General features: G+C 46.0%; 1 protein-coding gene across 1 annotated transcript; it reads right to left on the bottom strand.

The window, feature by feature from the left end:
- Positions 1-13,410: 13,410 nt before the first annotated feature.
- LOC123430089 (phytosulfokines 4-like) lies at positions 13,411-14,064 on the bottom strand. The gene is made up of 2 exons (XM_045114001.1): positions 13,845-14,064; positions 13,411-13,739 (listed from the first exon to the last, which is right to left on the bottom strand). Exons 1-2 carry the CDS (start codon positions 13,968-13,970, stop codon positions 13,605-13,607), a joined length of 261 nt encoding a protein of 86 aa, XP_044969936.1. The 5' UTR covers positions 13,971-14,064; the 3' UTR covers positions 13,411-13,604.
- Between the last annotated feature and the right edge of the window lie 2,708 nt (positions 14,065-16,772).

Raw genomic sequence — 16,772 nt, 5'->3', positions numbered from 1 at the left:
ATAATGATAGCACCACTTTGTTGTGGCACTGCCACTTGAGTCATGTTGGTGTAAAATGCACGAAGAGGCTCCATGCTGATGGATCTTTGTACTCACTCATTTTTGAAACGTTTGAGACATGCAAAACACACTGTTGATATAAAACGCATGTAGAAATTCCATGTCAATGGATTGTTTGGATTCACCTGATTTTGAATCACTTGAGACATGCAAAATCATACCACATGGAACAAGAAAGTGACTTGTTGGAAGTAATACATTTTTGATGTGTACAGTCCAATGAGTGTTGAGGCACGCAGTGGATATCATTATGTTCTTACTTCACTAATGATTTGAGTAGATACAGGAGTATTTACTTGATGAATCACAAGTCTGAAATATTGAAAAGTTCAACGCTATTTAGAGTGAAGATCGTCGTGACAAGAGGATAAACTCTCTACGATATGATCATAGAGATGAATATCTGAGTTACGAGTTTTTGGTACACAGTTAAGACAATGTGGAAATTGTTTCGCAATTCATGCCACCTGGACCACCATAGTGTGATGGTGTGTCCGAATGTCATAGCCACGCCCTATTAGATATGGTGCATACTATGATGTCTCTTATCGAAATACCACTATCATTTATGGGTTATGCATTAGAGACAACCGCATTCACTTTAAATAGGGCACCGCGTATTGATACGTCTCCAACTTATTAACTTGTCAAACTTTGGATGTTTTGTATGCCTTTTGTATCTTTTTTGGGACTAAATTATTAACTCAGTGCCAAGTGTCAGTTCCTGTTTTTCCGTCTTTTTGACCCCTTTCAGAGGAGAATTTTAAACGGTGTCCAAACGGAATAAAACTTCCGAAAAGATTTTTTCCGGAATAGAAGATACGAAGGGGACGTGAGAACCAAGGCAGATGCCACCAGGGGAGGCCACAAGCCCCCTAGGCGCCCTGTGGCTCGTCTGCCCTACCTCTCCGCCTATAAATTCCCAACAAATCCAAAACTGTAGAGGAGATCCACGAAAATACTTTTCCGCCGCCGCAAGCTTCTGTCTCCGCAAGATCCCATCTGGGCACGTTCTGGTGCCCTGCCGGAGGGGGCATTCAGATATGGAGGGCTTCTTCATCAACACCATGACCTCTCCGATGATGCGTGAGTTGTTCACCATAGACCTTCGGGTCCATAGCTAGTAGCTAGATGGCTTCTTCTCTCTCTTGGATCTTCAATACAAAGTTCTCCATGATCTTCATGGAGATCTATCCGATGTAATCTTATTTTGTGGTGTGTTTGTCGAGTTCCGATGAATTGTGGATTTATGATCAGATTACCTATGAATCTTATTTGAGTTTCTTCTGATCTCTTATATGCATGATTTCATATCCTTGTAATTCTCTTCGAGTTGTGGGTTTTGTTTGGCCAACTTGATCTATGATTCTTGCAACGGGAGAAGTGCTTGGTTTTGGGTTCATACCGTGCGGTGACCTCACCTAACGACAGAAGAGGTAGCGAGGCACGCATCATGTTGTTGCCATCAAGGTTAAAAAGATGGGGACATCATCTCATCTTGCTTAAGGCGTTACTCTGTTCGTCATGAACTCAATACACTAGATGCATGCTGGATAGAGGTCGATGTGTGGAGTAATAGTAGTAGATGCAGAAAGTATCGGTCTACTTGTCTCGGACGTGATGCATATATGTATGATCAATGCCTTAGATATCGTCATGACGTTGCGCGGTTCTAACAATTGCTCGACAGTAATTTTTTCACCCACCGTAATATTTGCTATTTTGAGAGAAGCATCTAGTGAACACTATGGCCCCCCGGGTCTACTTCACATCATATTTTCAGCCCTACACTTTTACTTTGTTGCACTTTCCGCCTTCAGATCTCACTTTGCAATCAATCTTGAAGGGATTGACAACCCCTTTATAGCGTTGGGTGCAAGCTCGTTTGTGTTTGCACTGGTACTCTAGACACTTGGCTTGATTCTCCTACTGGATTGATACCTTGGTTCTCAAACTGAGGGAAATACTTACTGCTCATGTGCTGCATCACCCTTTCCTCTTGAAGGGAAAAACCAACGCAAGGTCAAGAGGCAGCAGAAGGATTTCTGGCACCGTTGCTGGGGAGGATCAAGTCAAAGAATAGTCTCCCTTCAACGTGTCAATCTCTGGCACCGAGGATTATTCTAGGTGAAGCTCATCCAAGTAAGTGTCTCAAACTCATCTCTTGCATTTTCTTTTTTGCCTCTTGTTTTCCTCTCCCCCACTTCTGAAAAACAAAAATTTACAAAAATATTTGTCTTTTTCGTTTGTCTTTCCTTTGCTTGTGTGCTATGTTGCTTCAATATGCTTGCATCTTCGCTTGCTGAAAACCTAGTGATATGGATCCTCATCCACTTGCTAATCTCTTTAAGAGATCCAATTATGTTGATCCAATTGCTAGTGAGTTGAGTGCACTTGACTATCTTTATGGAGTTTTTCTTGAGACGCGTGAATCTGAAAATCGTGATGAAGAAATTTATGAAGTGATTCATGAGGGCTCCTTGAATGAAAAGCATGATTGCAATGATTTCATTATAAATTCTATTAATGACAATCATGCTAAAAATATGCAAAACCCTAAGCTTGGGGATGCTAGTTTTGCTTTGTCCACTACTTGTTGCAATGATCGTGATTGGGGTGATAATTTTTCTTATGATCTTGAAAATTTGTTTAACCCTCATGATGATTATGATGTTTGAAATAATATTGAAAGTGGGTTTGGAGAAGTCATGACTTTAGTTGATGATAATCCCACTATTTTTGAAGAGCGTCAACTTTGCATGCATGTGGATCATGAAAAGAATATCCTTTGTGATAGCTATATTGTTGAATTTGATTATGATCCCACATGTAATTGCTATGAGAGAGGAAAATATTGTGGTAGAAACTTTCATGCTACCAAATCACCTCTCGTTACGTTGAGATTGATATTGTCTCTTTCTTCTTCCTTGCATATGGTAACTATTGGTTGTCTTGACAATCTGTTTTCCTATAAAACGCCTATGCATAGGAAGTATGTTAGACTTAGATATGGTTGTCACATGTTTCATGATGCTCTCTTCGTGTCTGATTGCTATCTTTTATGTGAGCATCATTGAATTATCAATGCCTAGCTAAGGGCGTTAAACAATAGCGCTTGTTGGGAGGCAACCCAATGAATTTATCTTTGATTTTTGCTTTCTGTTTTGTTGCGTCCACACCATCATAATTCTGTTATGATTGTGTTTTTTGTGTTTCTTTTTGTGTTTGTGCCAAGTAAAACCTTTATGACTAGTTTGGTGATGGTTGTTTGATCTTGCTGAAAAAGACAGAAACGTTTCGCTCACGAAATTATTTTTCATTTTTATCCAGAAAGATCTTTTGAGTTGATTCTTTTTTGCTTCTGGTTTATACGCCAATTTCCCAAACTATCATAATTTTTCAGAATTTGTGAGGTACCAAAGGTATATGAAGTATACAGATTGCTACAAACTGGTCTGTTTTTGACAGATTCTGTTTTTGTTGTGTTGGTTGCTTGTTTTGATGAAACCATGGATAGTATTGGGGGGTACTAGCAATAGAAAAGTGAGAATACAGTAATCTAACACCAATATAAATAGAAATCAAGATTTCTACAGTACCTAAAGAGGTGGTAGTTTGTTTTCTTGTGCTAATGATATCACGAGTTTCTGTTTAAGTTTTGTGTTGTGAAGTTTTCAAGTTTTGGGGCATGTTCTCATGGACAAAGGGATAAAGAGTGGAAATAGCTCAAGCTTGGGGATGCCCAAGGCATCCCAAGCCAAATTCAAGGACACGAAAACGCCTAAGCTTGGGGATGCCCCGGGAAGGCATCCCCTCTTTCGTCTTCAATCCATCGGTAACATTACTTGGAGCTATATTTTTATTCACCACATGATATGTGTTTTGCTTGGAGCGTCTTGTATCGTAGGAGTCTTTTCTTTTTGGTGTGTCACAGTCATCCTTTCTGCACACCTTTTGAGAGAGACCCGCACTCATCGTGAATTTGCTATAATACTCTTTGTGCTTCACTTATATCTTTTGAGCTAGACAATTTTGCTCTATGTGCTTCACTTAGATCTTTTAGAGCACGGCGGTGCGTAACTTGGTAGTTGGCTTGTGCTATGAAAGTAGTCCCAAAAGTGATAGGTACCCAAAGAGGATACAATAAAACTTCCATCTTCATGTGTATTGAGTAGAAAGAGAAGTTTGATTCCTCTCAATTAGTTTTGAGACGTGGATGTGGTAATATTAAGAGTTATGTTAGTAGGGTGTTGTGAATCTAGAAATACCTGTTTTGAAGTTTGTCATTCCCGTAACATGCACGTATGGTGAACCGCTATGTTAGGAAGTCGAAGCATAATTGATCTATTGATTGTCATCCTTTGTGTTGCGGTCGGGATCGCGCGATGGTTAACACCTACCAACCCTTCCCCTAGGAGTATGCGTTTAGCACTTCGTTTCAATTACTAATAAAAACTTTCGCAACAAGTATGTGAGTTCTTCATGACTAATGTGAGCCCATGATATATATGCACTTTCACCTTCCACCTTTGCTAGCCTCTCTAGTGCCGTGAAACTTTCGGCGGTGCACAAACCCACCATATGCCTTCCTCAGAACAGCCACCATACCTACCTACTATGGCATTTTCATAGCCATTCCGAGATATATTTCCATGCAACTCCCACCGTTCCGTCTCATGACTTGTGCCATCACTCTCATATTGCCATTGCATGATCATAAGATAGCTAGCGAGATGTTTCAACGTCATACGCCAAGCTAGATCGTTGCACATCCCGGTACACTGCCGGAGGCATTCCCTATAGAGTCATCATCGTTCTAAGCTTTGAGCTGTGACTAAAAAAAAGTGTGATGATCACCATTATTAGAGCATTGTCCCATGTGAGGGAAAAAAAAGAGGCCAAAGATCACAAACAAAAAAAGAGAGAAAAAGAGATAAGGGACAATGCTACTATATCTTTCCACACTTGTGCTTCATAATAGCTCCAGGTTCTTCATGATTGAGAGTCTCTTGTTTTGTCACCACCATATGCTAGTGGGAATCTTTATTATATAACTTGTCTTGTATATTCCAATGATGGGCTTCCTAAAAATTGCCCTAGGTCTTCGTGAGCAAGCAAGTTGGATGCACACCCACTAGTTCTCCTTTTGAGCTTTCACATACTTATAGCTCTAGTGCATCCATTGCATATAATCCCTACTCTTTTACATTGATATCTATTGATGGGCATCTCCATAGCCCTTTGATACGCCGAGTCGATGTGACCATCTCCTCCTTTTTATCTCACAACCTCCACCACACTCTATTCCACCTATACTTCTATATCCATGGCTCACGCTCATGTATTGCGTGAGAGTTGAAAAAGGTTTGACAAAGGAAGAGTGCGAAAACAATTACTTGGCCAATACCGGGGTTGTGCATGATTTAAGTTCGTTGTGTGGGGATGATGGAGCATAGCCAGACTATATGATTTTGTAGGGATAACTTTCTTTGGTCTTGTTATTTCGAAAGTTCATGATTACCTTGCTAGTTTGCTTGAAGTATTATTGTTTTCATGTCAATAGCAAACTATTGTTTTGAATCCTACGGATCTGAACATTCATGTCACATGAAAGAAGTTACAAAGGAAAACTATGCTAGGTAGCATTCCACATCAAAAATTCAGTCTTTATCACTTCCCCACTCGAGGACGAGCAGGAGTTAAGCTTGGGGATGCTTGATACGTCTCCAACGTATCTATATTTTTTTATGGTTCCATGCTATTATATTGTCAAACTTTGGATGTTTTGTATGCCTTTTATATCTTTTTTGGGACTAACTTATTAACTCAGTGCCAAGTGCGAGTTCCTGTTTTTTCCGTGTTTTTGATCCCTTTCAGAGGAGAATTTTAAACGATGTCCAAACGGAATAAAACTTCCGAAAAGATATTTTCCGGAACAGAAGATACACAGGGGACGTGAGAACCAAGGCAGAGGCCACTAGGGGACGCCACAAGCCCCCTAGGCGCGGCCAGGGGGCCCGCGCCTAGCAGGCTTGTGGGCCCCCTGTGGCTCGTCTGCCCTACCTCTTCCGCCTATAAATTCCCGAAAAATCCAAAACTACTAAGGAGATCCACGAAAATACTTTTCCGCCGCCGCAAGCTTCTGTCTCTGCAAGATCCCATCTGGGGCATGTTCTGGTGCCCTGCCAGAGGGGGGATTCGGATACGGAGGGCTTCTTCATCAACACCATGACCTCTCCGATGATGCGTGAGTAGTTCACCATAGACCTTCGGGTCCATAGCTAGTAGCTAGATGGCTTCTTCTCTCTCTTGGATCTTCAATACAAAGTTCTCCATGATCTTCATGGAGATCTATCCGATGCAATCTTCTTTTGCGGTGTGTTTGTCGAGATCTGATGAATTGTGGATTTATGATCAGATTATCTATGAATCTTATTTGAGTTTCTTCTGATCTCTTATATGCATGATTTCGCATCCTTGTAATTCTCTTCGAGTTGTGGGTTTTGTTTGGCCAACTTGATCTATGATTCTTGCAATGGGAGAAGTGCTTGGTTTTGGGTTCATACCGTGCGGTGACCTCACCTAGTGACAGAAGAGGTAGCGAGGCACGCATCATGTTGTTGCCATCAAGGGTAAAAAGATGGGTTTTACATCATTGGTTTGAGTTTATCCCTCTACATCATGTCATCTTGCTTAAGGCGTTACTCTGTTCGTCATGAACTCAATACACTAGATGCATGCTGGATAGCGGTTGATGTGTGGAGTAATAGTAGTAGATGCAGAAAGTATCGGTCTACTTGTCTCGGACATGATGCCTATATGTATGATCATTGCCTTAGATATGGTCATGACTTTGCGCGGTTCTATCAATTGCTCGACAGTAATTTGTTCACCCACCGTGATATTTGCTATTTTGAGAGAAGCCTCTAGTGAACACTATGGCCCCCGGGTCTATGTCACATAATATTTTCAGCATTACACTTTTACTTCGTTGCACTTTCCTCCTTCAGATCTCACTTTGCAATCAATCTTGAAGGGATTGACAACCCCTTTACAGCGTTTGGTGCAAGCTCGTTTGTGTTTGCACAGGTACTCTCGACACTTGGCTTGATTCTCCTACTGGATTGATACCTTGGTTCTCAGACTATGGGAAATACTTACTGCTCCTGCGTTGCATCACCCTTTCCTCTTCTAGGGAAAAATCAACGCAAGCTCAAGAGGCAGCACGTATTTCCGTTGAGATGAAACCGTATAGACTATGGTTTGGAGAAAGCTAAGTTGTCGTTTCTTGAAAGTTTGGGGTTGTGATGCTTATGTGAAAAGGTTTCAGTCTGATAAGCTCAAAACCAAAGCGGATAAATGCATCTTCATAGGATATCCAAAATAGTCGGATGCATCTCCTATCTCAGATCCGGAAGCAAAGTGTTTGTTTCTAGAAATGGGTCCTTTGTCGAGGAAAGGTTTCTCTCGAAAGAATTGAGTGGGAGGGTGGTGGAACTTGATGAGGTTAGTGAACCGTCACTTCAACCAGTGTGTAGGAGGGCGCAGGAAGATGTTCCTATGGCGCTTACACCATTTGAAGTGGAAGCTGATGATGGTGATCATTAAGAGCTTCGAATCAAGTTACCGCAAACCTCGTAGGTCGACAAGGTCGCGTACTACTACAGAGTGGTAAGGTAACCCTGTCTTGGAGGTCATGTTGTTGAACAAACAATGAACCTACGAGCTATGGAGAAACGATGGTGGGCCCAGATTCCGACAAATGGTTGGAGGCCATGAAATCCGAGAGAGGATCCATGTATGAAAACAAAGTGTAGACTTTGGAAGAACTACTTGATGGTAGTAAGACTATTAAGTAAAGATGGATCTTTGAAAGGAAGACAGACGATGATGGTGAAAGGTCCTTAGTGGGCTGGTGGGACAGCCCAAGAGGGCCTTGGTGCCATAAGAAGAAAACCAAAGAAAGAAAGAAAATGGGAGGTGGGAAGGAAGAGAAGGACTCCACTTTCCAATCCTATTTGGAGTAGGATTGGAGTAGGAATCCTACTCTCCTCCTGGCCAGCGCCCCCTTGGGGACTTGGTCTGCAAGGCAAGCCTCCTCCCCCTCCCTCCTATATATAGTGGTGATTTAGGGCTGATTTGAGACAACTTTTGCCACGTGCAACTCAGATCTAGACACCATAGTTCTTCCTCTAGATCGTATTTCTGCGGAGCTCGGGCGGAGCCTTGCAGGAGTAGATCGTCACCACCACCGGAGCGTCGTCATGCTGCCGGAGAAATCATCTACTTCTCCGTCTTTCTTGCTAGATCAAGAAGGCTGAGATCATCGTCGAGCTGTATGTGTGCTGAACGCGGAGGTGTCGTCCGTTGGGCACTAGATCGGAACGGATCGTGGGACGAATCGCAGGACGGTTCATGGGGCTGATCGAGGGACGTGAAGATGTTCCACTACATCGACCGCGTTTCTTAAACGCTTCATGCTGTGCGATCTAAAGGGGTACGTAGATCCAAATCTCCTGTCATAGATGGACATCACCATGATAGGTCTTCGTGTGCGTAGGAAATTTTTAGTTTCCCATTCAACGTTCCCCAACAGTCTTTAGCGATGTTGACCAGCTCAGTGATGCGCTCTAGCCACACATCATAGCCGGACGCTATGGGTCGGTAGCACAACAACTCTTGTGTCATGAGGAGCGCGGCCTGCTGGTTACGGCAACCATGGGATGACTCCGTCGCGATGTGTGCTGGCAGAAGGTTCGCATGCACGGACGGGTGGGCGGAACCCTGGGCCTCCCCCACCGCGGGATCGGTAGCGGCGGGAGCGCGCCTACGATGGTTGTGGTTGACGAGAGGCTCCGTGTGAGCCATCTGAGCCCTACGAGCGTACCTTCTGTTACGCGCCTCGGCCATGCGGATGCCAAGCGAGCTCGATGAAGAAGATGCACAAGCAGTTACCCCTACCTGGCGCGCGAAATATCGGAGGTTGATTTTGGGTCTTATAAATCTTCTCAAGAACTCAGTTTAAACACTAGGGAGCTGAGCACAATCTACTTCTCAGGAAAGATGAAGCTATGCATGCACAACATAAAGGGACGCACGGATTTACCCAGGTTTGGGCCACCTTGCACTGTAAAACCCTACTCCTACTTGGTGGATTCATCTCCTATTCTCACACGGGCTACAAAGTTCTAGAGGAGGAAGATGAACTCTCTCCGGGGAATCAGAGTTCTCGGAATCTCCTCCCCTCTATGGTGGTGACTTGTCCCTCTTATCTTGCCTCCTGCCTCTTTCCCCAAAACATAGGCGGGTAAAGGGAAACCACGGGGCGGTAATTCGACGGGGGACAAGCGTTCAGTCCTTCCTCACAAAGTTAGACTTCGTCATGAAAAGCCACCGTCCATGACGCGCGTGTGGGCTCGCTGGCGAAGTCTGTACTGGCGACTGTGTCTCACTGGTCTCCTTGCAACAAATTGGTAAGTCTGAGGACTCGTCTTCGGGAGGGACAACTGCTCTCTACCCATTCTATCACAAATGGGAAATATTAACTAGGCGCACCCGCTAGTACCGTTCTTACAACTCTTTTCTCCCTCCCACATCACCCATGTGGTAGGCACATGACCATCTGATCAACATTGCATGGCCTGTCCATGCAAAATGCTTCGCGGGGAGCGCCTTTCGGGGCCTATCTCAACCTGTGCGCAAGCATTGTGTGGGCCCCTCTCAAAGAGAGAGTGAGCCTCACAGGGTGGTCTTGAGACTTCAACAATGGGAGGTTTGCTTGGCTGGCCTTCTTCGCGTAGTTGACTCGGCCGGTAGTAGATGTGTCGGGTACCTTGGTTCCACTGGACCTACAGCCGACTAGCTCGCTCGAGGTCTCCAACGACGATCCACGATGGAGACAGGCTCGGATAACGACACCGTCCTGTTCCTCGAGCATGTGCTTGTCGGGTTGACCATGGAACAGGTGCAGGCGCATTATGAAGTCGTCATGGTGGAGGAGGAGCAGCCTATGCCGGCTCCTATGTCGGTGTTCCGGCAGACGCAGAAGGAGTAGAGGTACAACATGTTCCTCCTTGAACAGCACCGGCTGGCGAAGGGCCAGATCTATAGCGAGCGCGCAAGCGAGGAGAGCACAGCTGGCATGGTCCTCGCGAAACTGAACTTTGTTTCACAGCAACGAACACTCTTGAGGTCGTGTGTGCTCAGTGCGTCGATCGCAACGAACAACCGACACAGGAGGACGGGGACGCGGCAGAATGGGCGCACGTGCTGGCGGTCAAGGAAAAGAATGTCGTCAGTTGTGCGTCGTACGCGTCGCCATTCAACTTTTGCGTGCGCGTGTGGTAGGTGGATAGTGACGGACCGTCCACGTCCATCATCGACTTAAAATACACCGGCACTCGCAATAGACATGTCATGAACTCCTCCGAGGATGAGTAGGCCATGTGAGATGGCACGACATTGTGTCTCAAGTGGGCCGATCCGTCTTCCATATCCTACTCTCTCGTCGGAGACCGTAATTTTACTTCATGGGTCTTAAATCCCACGATAAGATGGTAGATGAACAACTTGGTCGTCTATGTGAAATATAAAGGAAATGGACGACCGCCCGTTGCTGTAAGATAAGTTTAGGTCCGACCATTCTTTTTCTAATAAAAAAAGTTTGTATTGTAGTGAATGTGCATCAGTTTATACGAATACCAGTCGATTTGCATTAAGTTCATTTGGTTTGTTTAAACAATATTTGAATAATATGCAGATAATTTTGGATAACAGTCTTTCGTATTCGTGTTCTTGAGTCTATGAACGGATGCAAGAGCAAATATGCGGATCAGAGGTGCCCGTACGGACTTTAGGAAAACTGTTTAGTTGACATATATCAATCCAAATCACGACGGACGTCATCAAGAGGGTTCTAGAGGGGTATCTTCATATCTAGAGTTCTAAACACCCAGCAGCAGGTACGCGCTGTCGTCAACCCCATACACTTACTGAATTGCTGAACTGAGCATCATCTGAGCGAGGTCAAATGGCCCCCGTTGTCGCTGCCCAAAATCTGACGCCCAACCTGGCTATTATATGCTGTTTTCTTTGGATATTTGACCTGTTGCGTCACATCCGTCAGCAAGTCTTCGCTGGCATCCAGAAGAATGCAACCGACGTAGACCGTGCCTGTATCAGCGAATACGTGCGTATACTGACTGACTGCCAGTACAAGATTTGTTAATTGCTGCCGATTTGGATCGATTGGTGTCATGGTCCACGTACCAGAGTGTTTTCTTCAATTGCGTCTGATTTTTGTTCTTCCGCGTTGTTGGAAACAGTGTGCGCTGAAGATGAATTGTGACAGGTTCGGCAATTCCGTGGCTCGTTGGGGGCGTGGAGCGCCTTGAAACCAAACTGATTTTGGAGTTATGTGACCTAACAGCATCTTCAGCCGTTCGCCCTAGGGGAGGGGGAGGGCTCGGGTTTTCAACCACCCAGGGTGGCTCCTCATACGTCATTTTTTATTTTTAAGAAATTGACTTGATTTTGGATGAAATTTAGACGATTTCATTTAAATTTGTACAAACTTTAAGAAGTACCTAAAAAACATTAAAAAAAACCATGCCTTCGCCGTCGCCAGCCTAGTTCATGCCGAAGAGCTGGTGGAAGACGGCGTAGTCGCCGCCGTCGTCGTCACCGTCATCACTGCCGTCGTGGTCCTGTGTGCCATCGTCCTTACTGCAGCCTTGTCGTCGATCGTCATTGCAAACGAAGGCGGTCTACATCGGCGTCTCCTCGTCGTTGTCGTCGAGCACGATGACGCCACCCTCTTCGCAACAGAGGCGCCGTGCGGCGATCTCCGCGTTGGCGCTCCATCTCCTCGCAGACGTAGTCGTCGCGCGACCACTTCAGGCCGGTATCAAGGTCGGCGGCCATCTTTGTGTGTTCCTGCTTGACGACCATCGGCGGCGTTGCCGGCTCCTTCTTCGGCCTGACCAGGCGAAGGTGGCTACGGGGAGATGAAGGTTGGCGGCGCCCCTTGTTTATAACGAGGTTACCGCCACGGTGACGAAGGAGCTCCGACGTCTCCTCGGGCTCGGGCTCGACCTTCACGGTGGTGAGCGGCAACAGTGTGCCGAAGAAGCGAAAGGAAAACGAGGAGAAGGACCCCGCCATTCGCCTCGGCAGCCACGAGCTCCCGCTCCGACGCTAGAGCGACGACGCCGGGTACTCCAGCGGCGGCTCGTTGCCATCTTCGAGTGCTCTAGGACGGCGTGGAGCGTGCGCTCGGGGACGCCCCACCACTTACGGCGGTCGTCGGAGTTGTGGCGCCCCCTTGGCGCCGAAAATCCGTTGGTGGAGGCGAGCTAGTCTACATGGCGGCACTGGAAGTACGCCGTCCGCAAAGAAAAGTTGTCGACGGCCTACCTTTCTTCCTGTCGCGCATGCTCCGACAAGAATGCCTCGGCGTGATCCCGCTACGGCGTTCCGCGGTGAATGGTGGAAGGGGCATGCGGATGCCTTCGACGCTCAGTATCTAGGCGTCCGGCACGTGCATGCCTGGCGGCACCAGGTAGTTAGCCTTGTGGAGGGCGTGCGCCTCCCACTCGTGCAACGGTCGGTGGCCGAAGCCGTTGGCAGCCGCTCCATTGCCGAGGAATCGATCCGCCACGGACTCAGAAAGTTTCCGGAGGTGGAGGTGAGAGAGATGGGAGAAGAGGATGAAGGGGCGAGTGCGCGGCGAGCGACGTAAACGCGTGGCTTTTATAGTGATTAAAGGGCGGAAGGGGTGTGCATGCGTGACAGCGTGACAGGAAAGGGCAGGATGCACGGTGGCGTGCCATCACTACGCCGCCACACCTTGGAATCCTACGCACTGAGCCGGCGTGGGAGCCAAGGCGACGAGGAGGACAAACATTTTTGGTGACGCCGAGTCTCGCTGACTCGATGGGTCCACGCGAAAGGAATTTGGCACGTTTTGTTTTCGTGTGAAATTTTTTTCCTCGCTGCGTCGGGTTCGGCTTCGGTCCGATGGCATTAATTTTTGTTTAAACTAACAAAAAACAAGATCTTGAGAGCACGATTAGACGGATTTTTTAGCGTTAATTGTAAAAAAGAAACCTTTCACGGACGGTTGGAGGCGCGGCTGGAGATGCCCTAATTAACTGGCCTGGTTTTGGTCAAGTTCGGGTCGTGTGCCAGAAGAAAGCGAGCCTTGATTCCAAAACAATTAATTTTGTCGTCAAACTGAGGATTAAGGAAATTAATTTGGTGAAGGCTGCCAAAGTTTGGAAGGCATGGAACGAGACAGCCCAACATGTGCTGGCAGCCGTTTGCAAACCGAGCGACCATCCGTTTGCAATCGAGCGATAAAACCAAGTTTGATTATCGAATAACTAAATTATTTTAGGCAATACATAAGTGCGCCATGCATGCATGCACGGTGGGATGGGATCGATCCCTCCTTCGGTACTACTGTCAATGGAGGAAGCTATAGGATAGAGATCGAACACGCAGTGCCGACTAACATCATTACATGGACGCAGATATGAAGGTTACTAGTTGTGATTCTCCTGGGTGTAGATGTAGTCCGTGTGCGCTGCGAGCGTCTTCCTCGCCATGCACTCATCCCGCTGCTGCTCGCCGGCCAGCATCTCGCACTCGTGGTCTTCCGCCGCCGACGCCGCAACCTTCTGCAAGAAACACAACGGCATCGATTAGAAAAGAAGAGCAGAAATCGATGGAGGATCGACCGAGAGTCCTTGGAAACCTTTTACATCGATCCTGCGCGTGCGTACCTCGCTGGGAGATGCTGTTGCCACCTCTTTGGGCGAGGTCCGGGCGGCCGTGGCACCAGCGGGGCCGGAGGTGAGGAGGAGGACGGCGAGCGCGGCCACGAGCACCAGTGTCGTTGCCCTTGCCATGGAGCAGCGGTAACGCCTACTTTTGTTTTGGAACGGATTGAATTGTGCAGTTTTTCGGCCGAAGTGCTGCTAGTGGGGAATGTGGGCGGAATGGATAGTATTTAAAGTGATCGAGGGGAGCATGGAAATAGCGAGGCCGTTTTGCAGGAGCAGGAACAAGCGCGCACTGGGCTGCCACATGTGCTGGGCCCATTACACGTGGCCCTTTCTGCGCGTAGGCCAGTCCGTCGGTGTACCTGTACATGTTTATTTTCCGGAAGATACCTGTAGATGATTGATCTACTGAAGGAAAATTCTTGGCGTCAGGCCGTAATAAACCCGAGAACGTTTACATAGCTCATCCATTAACAAGTATAGTTTTATAACATAACCAATAGTATAGTTTCATGCCATCCTGATTTTCAAATTAAAACATGCTTGGTTCATCCAAAAGACATCACTTCACTGATTAAATGTGATCCAAACCATCATGTACATAGCCAACCATGGATAAAACATAATACTCCTTACGTTTCTAAATATAAGGTGTGTTATTTTTTTTTAAAATCAAACTTCTGAAACTTTGACCAAGTTTATTGAAAAAAATATCAATATCTAGAATACGAAATTATTATCACAAGATTCACCCTGAAATATATTTTTATATTATGCATATTAGGTATTGTAAATATTTATAAATTTTGCTATAGCGTTGGTCAACCATAGACAACGGTTGACTTTTTAAAAAACTAATACACTTTATATTTAGTGTTATGTTGCTGTCTTAGTGTTAGTTGGGTTCATGAACATGATAGCACGATCTCCGGCTTTATTGGCATCATGAACAAATGCAAGTATATGCTCTTTTATTTTCAACTTTCTCTCTTCGATCGTCAAGTTGGACTTCCATTTCTCATCCTCCAACATCCTGAGCCCATTGCATGTCGCCATTTTCTCTTCTTTGCCTTCGGCCGCCAACATCTTCTTGGCCTCAAACATGGCCACCTCCTCTTGACGATCCCAAACCGAATTGTAATTGAGATTGTCCAGCCCAAGCGTAGCCGAGGACTTCAAAGACGCCGAATTCGGCATGTTCATCTCCACACTACGACAACAAAACCAACACACTCCATCATCATAGGACGAAATCAAAAAGAAGTTTTTTTACCTTGTTAGCATTTCCTCGAGCACTTGGCGGAGCAACCCTTTTTGCCGACTGCAACATCCGGACGCGCCGAAGCAGTGAGCTAGGGGTGGTTAAATACGTTGCACGAGGCGTCGGACGTGGTCCGGGGGGGATGGGGGCTTCTTCTTCTTCTTCTTTGTGGCCTCCTTGGTGAAGGTCGATATCGTAGTCGTTGGTTTCCTAGCTCGCTTGCCTCCGACGAGACCAGAGGAAGGGCAACCTACCGTTTCCAGAGAAGCAGTGGTCACCCTGACGGCCTTGGTCGTTGTGGGACCCGGTGCTTGTGGACGGTGAAGATTTTTCATCCCCAACCTTTTTTTGTTGAGGGTGGTAGCGAGGGGGTGGTTTCTGGCGATGACAATCATAACGATGATGGCCGGTGGCGGCGGGACGTTCTTGGCTACCCATTCTTGTGATGGGGGCATTCACCGAGTGCGAGAGCGACACGTGGGGTGATGACAATGGGAAGGATATGGTCGCGTGATGTGGGATAAACGGTCGGGACAAGTTTACTCAGCCGTGCGGGCGCCGAGTAAATTAAGGAGCCATGGGGGAAGGGAGATTTCTGGTGAAGGAGTAAACTATTACTCCCTTATAGAATTTAGACAATCTTCTAGGTGCGGTTTAGTGGACTAAACTATAAAATTTACTCCATCATAGATTCCTACGTGATCGGCTAGAGATGCTATTAGAGCTTGTTCAACGATCAAACGACTAGGTGTGGTCATTCGAGTCTAACGGGCGCTGATGACCCACAAGTATAGGGCACCACAACAGTCTTCGAGGGTAATATTTCATCCAATTTACTAATTTGACACAAGGGAAGCCAAACAATATTTATGATCCTTAACACGTTAGCAGTTGAGTTGTCAATTCAACCACACGAGGAAAGCTAAATATATGCATCAAAATGTTTAGTAGCATAGTAATATGATAGTTTGATAGTAGTAGTAACAGTAACAGTAGGAGTAGCAGTTTTATAGTGATTGTAATTGCAGTAGCAGTAGTAACTTAGCGAAAACCGCTATGAGAAAAGCGTAGGCGTTGGAACAGCGATGGATGTTGGTATAATTGGATGACATTCCTGATACAACAATCACAACCTAGAGCGACACATAACTACAGTGGTGCAACAACGTGCTATACAAATAGTTTTTAACCCCTTTCCATGACGACATTTTAAACCGTGACCTAGTGAGTGTGGGCGATAGGGGGTCCTTCCCACACGACCCAAAAACCGTGTGGATAGGGAGTAGGAATGCATACATTTTCCAGAACAAAGTGTATGCGATGCCCATATGTATCCCAAATGCGGTTCTTCACACAACTGATTGTGATATATCGAATATCCCAAATGCTCCATCCTTGCCACTCATGTGTGCTTGCATTACCATGTATGATAAGCGCGCATGGGCCCCATCACATACGCTTTGTGGTTCTAACTTTACGATGCGCGCCCCATCACAAATAGTTCACGATTCTAGAACGGGTATGATAAGTAGATAGTCACACACATTTACTTTTCCCGAACCATATGAGATAAATAATTAAGAAGATTAGCTAATCATCGTACGAGTGTCAGATAAGATTACAAAACGTCGGACAGTCGTAAGAGTGTCGTACATGATAACTATCGC

Source organism: Hordeum vulgare, chromosome 2H (assembly GCF_904849725.1).
Source record: "Hordeum vulgare subsp. vulgare chromosome 2H, MorexV3_pseudomolecules_assembly, whole genome shotgun sequence".
NCBI lineage: Eukaryota > Viridiplantae > Streptophyta > Magnoliopsida > Poales > Poaceae > Hordeum > Hordeum vulgare.
Note: the sequence above shows the minus strand (reverse complement) of the source record. Positions and strands in the feature narration are given on the sequence as shown.